Source organism: Hydra vulgaris, chromosome 04, assembly GCF_038396675.1.
Source record: "Hydra vulgaris chromosome 04, alternate assembly HydraT2T_AEP".
NCBI lineage: Eukaryota > Metazoa > Cnidaria > Hydrozoa > Anthoathecata > Hydridae > Hydra > Hydra vulgaris.
In genome coordinates, this window is record NC_088923.1 from 42092501 (window position 1) to 42105445 (window position 12945).

Here is a 12945-nt window from a genome sequence, read left to right on the forward strand (position 1 = left end):
GGTTTTTCAAATTCATATTATTATTTATAGTAATACCTAGGTCCCGTTCCTGTTTTGTTTCATTTAATTTAATGATTATTCCATCGTGGGTTGTTATACATAATGGGGCAGCTTGATTTATTTGATCAATTAACTTTTTTGATTTGGTACTGTAAACCTTCATATTTTTACACTTTTCGTAATTTAATTTTCATTTTTTGTCCATCCAACTATTTTATTGAGATCATCTTGTAATATTTCATTATCTTTCTGGTTTTTGATTACAGCAATTAACTTACTGTTATCTGAAAATACCTTGCAGGTATTGTGAACTAGTTCAGACATGTCGTTAATAAATAGGTTAAATAGAAGTGGCAATAAAACTTTGCCTTGTGGTACACCACTTAACACTGGAAACCATTCAGAAACTTCATTTTAATTACAATCCTTTGTTGCCTGTTCGAGAGAAAGCTGTGTAGCCAATCTAAAAATATATTGTCAAAATCATAAGTTTTTATTTTAGCAATTAGTAGTTTATGATCTACTGTATCGAATGCTTTAGCAAAGTCAAGGTAAACCACTAAAGCATAAAATCCACTATTTAAAGCGTCAGTAATTACATCTATTGATTCAAGTAAACTTGTGATTACTGATTTACCTGTAGTGAAGCCATGTTGTTCTTTAGCTATTAAGTTGTGTAAATTGAAGTAACTCGTTATGTCATCTTTTATTATTTTTTGCATTACTTTACTAATAACTGATGATGACGAGATAGGCCAATAATTTGTTGTATCTTTTTTTTTCCCTTTTTTTGGAATAGGTGTGATGTTTATTTGTTTCCATAGTTGTGGTGTAGTTCCAGTGTTGTATGCTTTGATAAATAGTAAACTAAGTTGCAGGCTAAGAGCAGAACTGCATTTTTTTAGAATATAAGGAAAAATATCGTCAATTCCAGCTGCTTTGTTTTCATCTAATAAATCAAATTTTTTTTTAACATTAAATGGTGAGAATAGAACAGATGGATTTAAAGTATATTTTTAATTGTTCTTGAAGATAAGCTTTTAATTAAATCATTTTCTTGATCAAATGGTTTGCTGAATGATTTGTAAAATTGTTTATTTAGACAATTAACTATGTTTATATTTGTTGTTAAATTTATGTCGTCAGCATTGATTAATGAGATAATTTTATTTTTATATAATTTTTGATTATTTATATATTTGTATAATAATTTTGGGTTAAATTTACATTTGCTTATTACTGATTTTTCATGGTTAATTCAGGCATTTTTTACTAATTTTTTCAATTCTCTTGCTTTTCTATTGTAATCAGTTGAAAGTTATTTTTTATGGTCAGATGATTTTGAAGTAGATTTCATAAGGAAATAAATTTTTTTTTTTAATTGGCTGCCTTTTTGATATTATTATTGTGTCATTTGATAGAGCTATTTTTAATTTTATTACTATTGATACAGATTTTTGGTATATGAATATCTATAAGATTTTTATAAGTTTTTATTAGAATGTTTATCATTTTGTTTGTCTTGATTATTGAATAGTTTAAACCAGTTGATGCTGGTGAATGCTATATTTAGATTAGAATAGTTACCTTTTTGGTACATTTTGATTATTTTTTGATTTTTTTGTATGGCGTGTGATTTATTTAGGGTAAAAGTCCCAGGTTAGTGTGGAATGGAGTTTTTTTTTGACTGAGATATTGGATCATTAACATTAGTTGTATATATCTTGTTCAGGTCATTTGTAATTACTAGATCAATGATGTTATGGTTTAGAGTTGGTTCTAGTACTGATTGTACTAAGAAATTTGAATTGAGAGTGTCTAGAAAGACTATACTGGATTGGCGTGTACAATTTGATTCTCCATTAATGTTCCATAATATGTCTAAATAGTGTAAATCGCCTGCTATTAAGAGACTTGAGAATTATTTTGAGCTAACTAGCTGGGCAGCTGATGTAATGGAATAGTTAATTGCATTATTTACTTGGTGTTCTGAGTGTGGTGGTCTTTAGATGCAACCGATAAGGAGGGATTCTGCTTTAATTTTAATTTCACACCAGATAGATTTAATTAAAGAGCTGTTTAATTGTTGAAAATTTATTTCTAGTGATTGAATGTCTTTTCTTATGTAAATCACCGCACCTCCACCTTTTTTACAAATTCGATTTTTATAGTGATTTTTATATGAGTGTAGTTTTTTATAATAGATTTTATAGTAGATTTTTATTGTAATGAGTGTAGTAGATAGAAAGGAAAAAGATTTTTCATCAAACCAGAATTCAGTTATGCATATAATATGTGGTTGGTTTCGTTGATTCAGCATTAATAGAAATTTATCCCATTTGTTATTTAGTGAAGTTGCATTTGAATAGAAGCAATTTAATTTGTTTAATGTTTGAATATCTGAATTAAATAAGTATGGTTTAGATAGTTTTGATTTTAATTTTTTTAAGTTCGCCTGAACGGATCCCCCAATAATATTTTTCCCCGTTGTTTTTATTGTAACGTTGTCTCCCATTACTTCTAAGAACTTCATGAATAAGAGCTACATTTCTTTTGTTTCTGATTTTTCTTAATTCATTGTCAAGTAGTCGTTCATTTTCAATTTTGTCCTTGTTAAACATTTTTGAAGATATCAATTTCTTCTAATTTTTTTGAAATACTAATTACTAACTTTTGAGTGTCTATGCTGTCAAGTCCGATTAATATCAGGTCTAAACGTCTTTCTGATCCTTTTTTTTTGTTGTTAAACGTATTATTCTTTTTGTATTATTTAATGAAAGGTTGGTATTTATTGCTTTAAGCATTCAATTTTTTGTTAATTATTTTCTAAGATTGTATTTTTGTCTTCACTGGGTGATTCAATAATACTGCTGACAACAATATTTTTTTCAATTTTCTTTTTGGTATTGAATTCATCGGTAATTTTAGCCATCATTACAATTTCAGTTTCTTTTGGTTTTGTTATACTTTGCTTTGTTGCTTCTGCATATGAGAATATTGTTGGATTGTCTGCAGTGGAAATCAACACTCCTTCTGCTTTAAGTTAATCAATTTTGAGATGTTTCGCTTCATTTTCTGCGTCTAATGAACCAACTCTTGTAACAAGAGTTGAAACTAGTAATGATAGTTTTCCACACCAAGTATGCAGTCGTTTAGTAAGCTCACACGGGTTTCCTTGGGCAATCCTTGGCCAATTTTCTTCTCAAAGGAAATCCATGTTATTTATAGAAATATCTATGCTCTCAAAGATAAGTTGGTCTTTGGTTATCAGAAGACCAACTTATCTTTGAGAGCGTATTTATCTCAAAGATAAGTTGGCTGGTGAGGGCTACCACCCTAAATACCAGTGGATTACCTCATGATCTCTGAACTTTTTGAACTTTCTTTGTTTTCTTGTTACCTAGGGACTTATTACACAGGGACTAAAAAGTTTCAGTATGTTTTTTTTCCGTATACATATATACATATATTCCGTATATATATTTATATATATACTTCCGTATATATATAAATATGTATATATATTTATATACATACATTTTTATATATACATACATATAGATTTTATATATACATACATATAGATTTAATAAAGCTCTTTGTCAGTTTATGAGTAATCAATATTTATAAAATAGATCAAAATATAATAAATATTTAACCCTTAAATGACGAGAAAAAAAAAGTTATACTAAGGACAGCTGGGGTATTAAACTATCATAACTAAAAATATAGGTTTTTATACAAAATATGTTGAACTTTTTAAATTAAAATGCATGCTTTCAACAAAAATTTCATTTTTCTCTATGTTTTTTTAACTAAAAGTGATATTTGATACAATTTGTTCAAATAAAAACAAAATATATCTTCAAAATAAAGCAACTATTGCAAACAATTTTGCTATGAGCCTTAAAACAGAATAACTACATGATGCACATTGCAGACAGGTTTTTCATGAACACGAGGACACATGTAGCATCTTTTTATGTGCTGCCCTTGAATTAGTTCACCTTGATTTAATGGGTTATTTTGGGCAATTACTTAGCATAGATTATTATTTGCAACTATTTGTGGAAGATTGTCATTTGCATCAAATTTTTTTAATAAGAATATTATCAGCTGTTATGTGTCTACCACTTCCATTCAAGTGATCAGTGAGTTCAAAAACTGCTCGTTTAGCTTGTCCAACATCAGGTACTCCATTTACTCTACCAATGTATGGTTCCTAGTTAGTGTAGTAAGAGGTTTCAGCATCACATAATATCGATATCTTCATTCCATACTTTCCTGGCTTAGTAGGTATAAACATCTTAAATGGACAATGTCCCCTAAATGTAACTAGTTGCTCATCGACAGTAAGATATGCACTTGGATTGAAGTTGCTTTTACATTTAGTAATAAACATTTCCAATAAGTTTCTTAAAAGTGCAAATTTGTTGTCCAATCCTTCATTGTCAAATTCGTTGATTTCTTATTTCTCTCATCAAATCAAATGCATCGTTGCCAGTAAACAAGTTGATCTCTTTCCATTGAAGACAAAAATAATGGTATACCATCTAATCTACTCCAAAGCTCTTATATGCTTTGGTTTTTAGAATGGAACACTCCAGCTAGGAGGAGAACTCCAATAAACTCATAAAGCTCATTACTGTCGTGTCAGTCCATCCCTTTAGTCTTATTTTATGAGCTTCAACATTAGTGCAAATGACAATAATTCTAATCATTTCTGGTGTTATAAAGAGTTTAAAGGCAGTATCCACACTTTGGCTGCAAACCTGAGCTGCAAACCATGTTGGTCCAGTTGGTTGTTGAATAATATTGTGTGCATGTGGCTGAGAAGCATATACATGTGGAAGTTTACTCCAAATCTCCTCACTATTCTTTAAAATCATGTTTTGATGTAAAATGTGATTTTCCTGAACAACTTTTTCATTGCTTTCATCAGAGATGATAGCATAATTCATTTAAACTAAAAATAATATTGTAAGCCTCGAATGCAGCATTTCTTCTTGGGCAATTCATTATTTTAAATATATTTGTTCTAAAAAATAGTTTTAGTGTTTATCAAACAAAATATGTGAAAAATATAAAACAAATATTTAAGGCGTTATTATTTTGTATCAATAATATAAATATTTTTGACATAAAAACAAGGTATATGAAATATAAGCACTTTATTGTTGTTAGTAACTAAAGCAGAAGCAAGTGTTAAACTAAACATAATTTATATAGCTATTTATTGATTAAATGAGAAAATTTGCATGGGGTATAAAAATACCATAACCGTCTTAAATGTAACTAAATTTTCAACTATCAATATTATTGTTAATTTATAAGAAAAACAAAACATTTTACAGTAACAACTTCCTTAAAAGATAATAAAAGATGTTCTAAAGCGACAGTTCAAACAGACAAAGTTTGTTCATGTGGCAATTAAAAATAAACACTTCTGGGGTAGTAAAATACCCTGCCATCCTTTAAGGGTTAATTGTTTAAATGAAAAAAATACAACTTTTTAATGGGACTTTTCATGCTATTTGGCAATCACTTAGAAATTTCAGTGTCGTTTTTAAACCTGACCAAGTTAAATGATTTTATGTGGTTTGCGAACCTGATTTTGAAGGAGTTTTTGCTAATACCAATATAAGATTTCTTAGCATGATTGATGTTAGGTGGTGTTATAGTAGCCTTATAAACAATATTGTTAGTTAGGCATTGATTTTTTAAAGGACGCATAGCTCTATCTATACAGTTGCATTTTCTAACATTACTTTTATTGCCCAAAATGTGTTGGTTGTGGGACTTAATTATGGTACTAATATTTGGCATGCAAATATTAGGCAACTTATTTTGGCGGTGTTTCTGTTAAAAATCTTGTGTAGCTTGTGGTGGGCTGGAAAATGTAAGTCGATTAAATTCAAGAAAAGGTTTTCTAACTTGGTGACAACGTTCTTACTGAATGGGTGATTAAACCATATGATGTTTCGTTTGCGTCTATTAGTATCACAATTTTTTGTAAATTTAAATTAAGACGATATTGGATATTTTTGCACTGTCCAGACTTTATAAGGGCTTCTTTGTAAATTATTTTGCTGGAGGAGTTTGATGACAATCTTTGTTCAATAGAGGTTGGCAGCTGCTTTAAAATACTTGGTGGGTGATTAGAGCTGATATGGATATAGTTTAACTAACTTTCAGGTTTATGGTAAGATTTGAAGCTGCAGTCACTGAGATTTAATGTAGTATTGAGATAATTCACTATTTTTATGTTACATTGAACAGAAATATTACTGTTACTTTTGAATATCTGAGTTATATACTTTTTAACTTTTTCCATTTGTGGACTGCTAGTGTTTTTAATCACGGCCAACCCATTATCTCAATACAGCTCAAAATCAAACTTGTTATAAAATGAGAAATTTGGAAAAGAAGTCCAACCAACTCACATACCTTGGCACCATCAAATGCTTCTATGGTGACGTCAAATAAATTGCCTGATTTTTTTATCCAAACTTCATTATTGTTAAATAATAAGAATTTATGTGCGTGATGAATCAAAAATTTGTGCTTGTTGGCAATGGTAACATACTTTCAGCAAAGCAAATGGAGTTGATAAGAAGTTTCTTGTTTATAGAAGGTTAAAAGTCAACAAAGTCAAAAATGTAGAATTTATAAAAATGTTTGTCTTTGATGTTCTTGAACCATTTAATTACCTCCTGTGTGTTACTCCACTGTTTAATGCATACAATGTTTCTTAGCTTGATGTTCATATTGGATAAAATATACTTGTTTTACTTATTTTGTTCTTTGCTGGGTTTTTGAGACGAACCTAGGATTATTTAAAAAATAGGTTTATGATCTTACAATGTGATGAAACAGCTTGATGATCCAATTATATAGATTTTGTTGAAAACATCCAGATTTTATATGATTTATCTTTTTTTAATGACGCAGTTAAAACTTATATAATATATACTGCTGACAACAGTTGAGGGAAAATCTGTTATTTAACACACAGCTAATAGTTTTGAAAAAGAATTTCAAATTATTCTTGTGTTATAATCTACTAATTTTTTGACATTAAAAAAAAGTGTTTTTTAAATAAAAAATTATAAAAAAATATATTCAATAATTATTAATCAACTTGCGAAAAATTAATTATTAAAAAAATATCAAGAAATATAAAAATCGTTAATCATAAATATTAAGTTAACAGTATCTTAAATACATATCAAAACAACAAAAGCAAAAAATTTTAGCCACGAATTTATTCTTCAATACTATTATAAGAACTTATTAAGCACTTGCGTTTTTGTTTGGTAGCATCTTACCATTAATAGTTTAAAAAAATAGTGATCTGGCGCAAATATAAAACAAGAAGTTGGGAAGTATAAAAAACTACATTGTTGAAGTAGTATAAATGCGCTCTTGTAAATACTACTTCAAACATTGACAAATGAAAGTTGTAAAACAAATAGAAAGCCTTTAATAATCACAGTCTTCCGCAATTTCAAGATCGCGGCCCTGACACCGAGCGCGCATAATTGCGCTCGATGACAACATATTATAATTTTACGAGCGTGTTATAACACGCTTGGCAATTTTCTTCATCACAAGCCCTATATATATATATATATATATATATATATATATATATATATATATATATATATATATATATATATATATATATATATATATATATATATATATATATATATATATATATATATATATATATATATATATATATATATATATATATATATTATAATTTAGGTGGTATCTTCTTTGCTGTTGGTATTCATGACAACTTTATTACTGTTATCTTCAATTTTGGAAATGGTGTCAGAATTGTAAAGAGTCATGATGAGCTATCTGTATCACGAGTATGGCATTATTTAGTCTCTGGATATTCAGGGCAACAGGTTTATATTTTAATTGACAATCAGCCGAAGGTTTTATATACATGTTATGAAAAGTTATCTTATCTTGATTTTACCAGTGCATTGTTTATTGGTGGAACACCATCCAATGTTATTCTTCCAAAATCTGTGCTTTTATTTTTCTCCTCTGGATTTACAGGAGCAATTTATAAACTTAGTCTTCGCACTGATAATCCCTATTTTACATCTATACTATTTAAAAAATTTCAAAATAATTTGACAGAAACTACAAGTATTCAATTAGAGAATAGCTTGGGCATTGTTATGGGGGTTCAAAGTTGTCACAATCAGTTGTGTAACAACAATGGATCATGTCTTGAACAAGGTTAATTTATTAGTTAAGAGAATATAAAATAAAAAAAAAGTTTTTCCAAAATAAAAGAAAAACATTATTTTTTTTGATTTTTTGTAATAAGTTACAAGTTTTAATTTTTATAAAAATTATGGTTATGTTTAAGAATAAACCTGAATTAATTTTAATTTTATTTTAATTTTTTAGAAAATGTATTTTACTGTAGTTGTCTTTATCCAAACAAAGGAATACTCTGTCAAGACACTATACTTCCATGTGTTGAGTATAATCCTTGTCATCCAAGTTCAGCTTGTTATTCAGATAATAATATTGATATAAATTGTGATTGCGCTTTTGGCCAATCAGGATTGTTTTGCCAAACTAGTATTTTATTTTCCTTTTTGTTTTTTTTTAATGTTTTTTGTTTATTGTGTTATTGTTATTATTATGATTAGTTTTATTTTAGATCTTGTTATTTCAACACCATTTTTTAATGATAAGTCATATTTGCTTTTGCCTGGTTTAAATATTGCTTCGTACACCTTAATGGAAATGTATTTTAGACCTGATAAGATAAATGGCCTCTTATTTTATGTAGCAAATAATATGAATGTGTCAAGCACTGGAGATTTTCTTGCAATAGGATTGTATAATGGGTAGGCTTTGTGTATACCTGAAATATTTTGTATATATCTAAAATATTTATGTTTTGTTAAACACCTGCACCATGAAATTTGAAGCTGGCTTTAAGCTTTAATAAAAATTTAAGTACACTTGATAAAAAAAGATTTTTGGTTTACACATAGAATAAAATATGCAGTATTCAAAATTATAAAATTTTTTATCACAAGACTTTATCTTGTAACTTGTTCTAGTCTGGTATTTAGGTCAAGTCTACTGGCACAGTCACGAATCTAACACGCAAGGTTTGATACATTATTTGTAGACCATCTTCTTGTACTCATTTTGCTTAAGCATTGCCCGAAAATCCTCTATAGCATGAGCTTCTGGCAAGTTTGCTGGATTGTCCTTTTTTTTGAACAATTGGTATCTTGTGGGTTTCCAGTTAAAATGTTACTAAATTAGCATAGTGAGATGTTGCCTAATTGAGCAAAAAGATGCTCTTGGTGTCTCAATATTTATTATTAAACAGTTGCAAGTGCTATTATAAACACTCTTTTAGATAGATCTTGATTTATTGCTTGCCCAGAGGGAACAATGTAAATTGATGTGACATCTTGTGGGGAGATGCTATCTTTACAAGTTTTTTTTTTCAAATTTTGCAACCCCATAATAATATCTGATGTTAAATTTTGATCATTTGAATTTTATATATAATTACCAGCCAGTATGCTATTTGACAAAGTAAAGTAAGACTCATCATCAATAATAAATTCATGATATTTTAAATAATGTCAACCGCATTTTCAGCAACCTCAAAAGCCTGTGGTCAGGAGTTCTGTCTGGTATTTTATAACAAAGAATAGGCTTTTTAAAGCATTTTAAGATTTGTCCGATTGTGCTTTTGCTACCACCAAGCCTTCTAGCAGTCTTTGAAAGTGAAACACCTCTTTGATGGTTAAACATTTTTCTTAATTTGATGGAGTTGCTTGTGTATAAAAAGTGGGCCTTCTTCTACTTCCAGATTTCCAGACCAAAGTTTTATTTTGATTGAAACTGTTTATATATATATGAATTTTAGCTTTTGATTGCTTTCCATCTTAAAACAGTACCAAATAACGTGTTTTCTATCTTTTACACATTGCTTTTTAGGGCTTGTTGATTTGGCATTTGAAATTGTTATCTAAATCAACTTGTTTCTCTGCGCAGCGGCCTTGTTCGTTGAGGTTCGTGTTTCGGAGTTATAGAGTTGACAGAGGGTTATAACCACTATTGAGTAGCCTAAAACTTATCAAATAGTTTATATACTAGTTAGTAGCAGAAAGATAGAGCTTTAATTTGGTATCAAATACTAATTCATTTATTAAATTTACTAAATATCACTAATTAAAGCTTGTCTCAAATTTTATTGCACAGGTGTGTAGTTATTCAGAAAAAATAGAAAAAACAAAGAATAATGTCCCAAACCAAGCTCCCAAATCAAGCGTTGATGTAGCGGCATTTCCTTGCATGTTTTACCTATTAATCAGTCGATGTATGTATTGAACCCCCAGCAACAAGTTATTGTAGTATGATGTAATCAATGTGTATCTACTGCTGCATTCATGTGTGTGTTTATATATATATATATATATATATATATATATATATATATATATATATGTATGTATATGTATGTATATATATATATATATATATATATATATATATATATATATATATATATATATATATATATATATATATATATATATATATATATATAGATATATAGTATATATATATATATATATATATATATATATATATATATATATATATATATATATATATATATATATATATGTATATATACATATCTATACATACATATATATATATATATATATATATATATATATATATATATATATATATATATATATATATATGTATATATATATATATATATACATTTATATATGTATATATATATTCTACTATAAATGCATGTTTAGATAAGCACTGTGATGTCACACTGAAATAGCCTGTTGCCAGGGGCTTCAATACATACATTGACTATCTTGTAGCCTGCTGTCGCAAAGGAGTGCTGCTACATCAATTGTGGGTTTGGGCAGCAATATTTTCTTTCATTTTTCTTTGTTTTATTTTTTTTACTACAAAAAATCTGTAAGCTATAAAGACAAGAAAACTAGTAAGCATTTTGTTTGTAATTGATATGTTTAGATATGCTCTTGTTCGCTTCAACCTTGGCAGAAATACTGTCACTTTACTAAGTCGCACATGCGTTACTACTAACAACATCAATAGATTGCATTTCCAGAGAATTAACAATCAGGCTGTCATGAAACTTAATGATGATTTATATGTTGGAGTGCGATCATCTCAGTTAGCTGTTTCTCTAGATGTTAATAGTGTTTTTTACATTGGAGGAGTGCCTGATTTTTCAGTCATTAGTACTGATATCTCAAATGAAATCAAGTCAAATTTTGTTGGTTGTATTACTCATTTCAAAGTAATAATTTAATTCGTTTTAGTCATAATGAGGTCTTTATGAAATAAAGTTTATTTTCAATACCTTTACTTTCAGGTAAATGATAAATTATTTATGTTAAATTCATCGAATACAGATATTGTTGGAAGAAACATTGGTGAATACACTAGTTCATGTATAAAAAACAATTGTCTGAATAATGCATCCTGCAGCGCTGAAGCTGATTACAGTTACAAGTGTAATTGTTTATTGGGATTTTCAGGCGTATTTTGCGAAGAAGGTTTTTAAATTCTTGTTGCAAACATTATTAACTTATTTACTATATAACTTTACTAAAATGTTTTCCGCTAATTCTGTAAATGAGGTGCTACTAACTGATTTTAATTGTATTAAATGCAAAAATGTCATATTTTAAAAATAAACATAAAAATTAAGTGAAAAAATTTTAAAACAAATTTTAGACAGAATAGACAAAAGTTCTATGTTTGTAAAGGTGTTAACCAAATTTTTGACTATTTGAATTGTTTAAAATTTTTAAACACAAAAGGGTTTAAATATTTGTACTAATTTTGAAATACATTTTTTACATAAACACATTCAATTTTTAATTAAATGAATCTTAAACAATAGTATTGTATTTAATTTTAATTAAAATATGTTGCAAAAATTTTTCGGCATTAGGAGCAGTTAATTTATTTATCACAATGTTTGCTAAATATTTTCCTAAATTTAGCTTTCTTAAAAAAATGATGTGCTTAAATTTTATCAGACATGACCAATTTTTTTTTCTTGAAACAAAAAATAGCAAACAAAGTTGTCAAAGTTCATCTTTTGTCTTTATAAATGATGTAAAAATTGATAATGAAGTTAGTTTATAAACTATACAAACAATATTAACTAATTTCAACTGCATATTAACTTTGTAATGTAAAAAATTATTTAAAAAAGTTTATTCGTCAGGTGTTTTTTAAACAAATTCCGTATTTTATGAAATATTTTTATCAGACAAAAGTTTATTCGTCAGGTGTTTTTTAAACAAATTCCGTATTTTATGAAATATTTTTATCAGACAAAAGTGCAATAGTGAAAAGAGTGGAAAAAAGCTAGTTGAAAAAAGCACTACAAATAAAATAACAATAAGAAAATAATTTATTTCATTATGATAATTTAATTTTTAAGTTTTGCATTTATTATTTTAATAAATATAAACAGGTATACTAAGCTATTTACTTTAAGTATACAAATTATACTAAGAAATATAATGTAAATTATTATATTTTAAAGAAACACACAATATTTTTTAATTTTGACATGTTTCGTAGTTAACATACTACATTTTCAAAAGATAAATTTACAATTTGAAACTTTTTTTTTTTTAGATTATTCACCTTCCCAAGGCCCAAGGGGGGCCACTACAGTCGACAAGGCTACTTTTTTTTGTGTTTTTTTTAATTTTTAGTTGTTATTCGTGGTGCAACCCTCTCTCAACTCTTTAACTCTGAAACACAAACCTTGCCGAGCAAGGCTGCTGCGCGGAGAAACTTGAGCGGGTACTTCCAGGGACATGGTAGGAGTTTAACTCCGAACCTCTTGCT

The 12945-nt window shown here is 27.8% G+C and overlaps 1 protein-coding gene across 4 annotated transcripts in view; it reads left to right on the forward strand.

Moving 5' to 3' along the window:
• The window catches only part of LOC101236662 (protein eyes shut homolog), a 54400-nt gene that overhangs the window by 12589 nt on the left and 28866 nt on the right, over nucleotides 1-12945 (forward strand). For 3 of the 4 annotated variants that reach the window (XM_065796386.1, XM_065796385.1, XM_065796383.1), the window contains 5 exons: nucleotides 7777-8268; nucleotides 8443-8619; nucleotides 8702-8891; nucleotides 11083-11371; nucleotides 11447-11630. In XM_065796386.1, the coding sequence (XP_065652458.1) occupies nucleotides 7777-8268; nucleotides 8443-8619; nucleotides 8702-8891; nucleotides 11083-11371; nucleotides 11447-11630 (1332 nt within the window). The remainder of the gene's footprint in view (nucleotides 1-7776; nucleotides 8269-8442; nucleotides 8620-8701; nucleotides 8892-11082; nucleotides 11372-11446; nucleotides 11631-12945) is intronic. The other variant, XM_065796384.1, reaches the window with a different exon arrangement.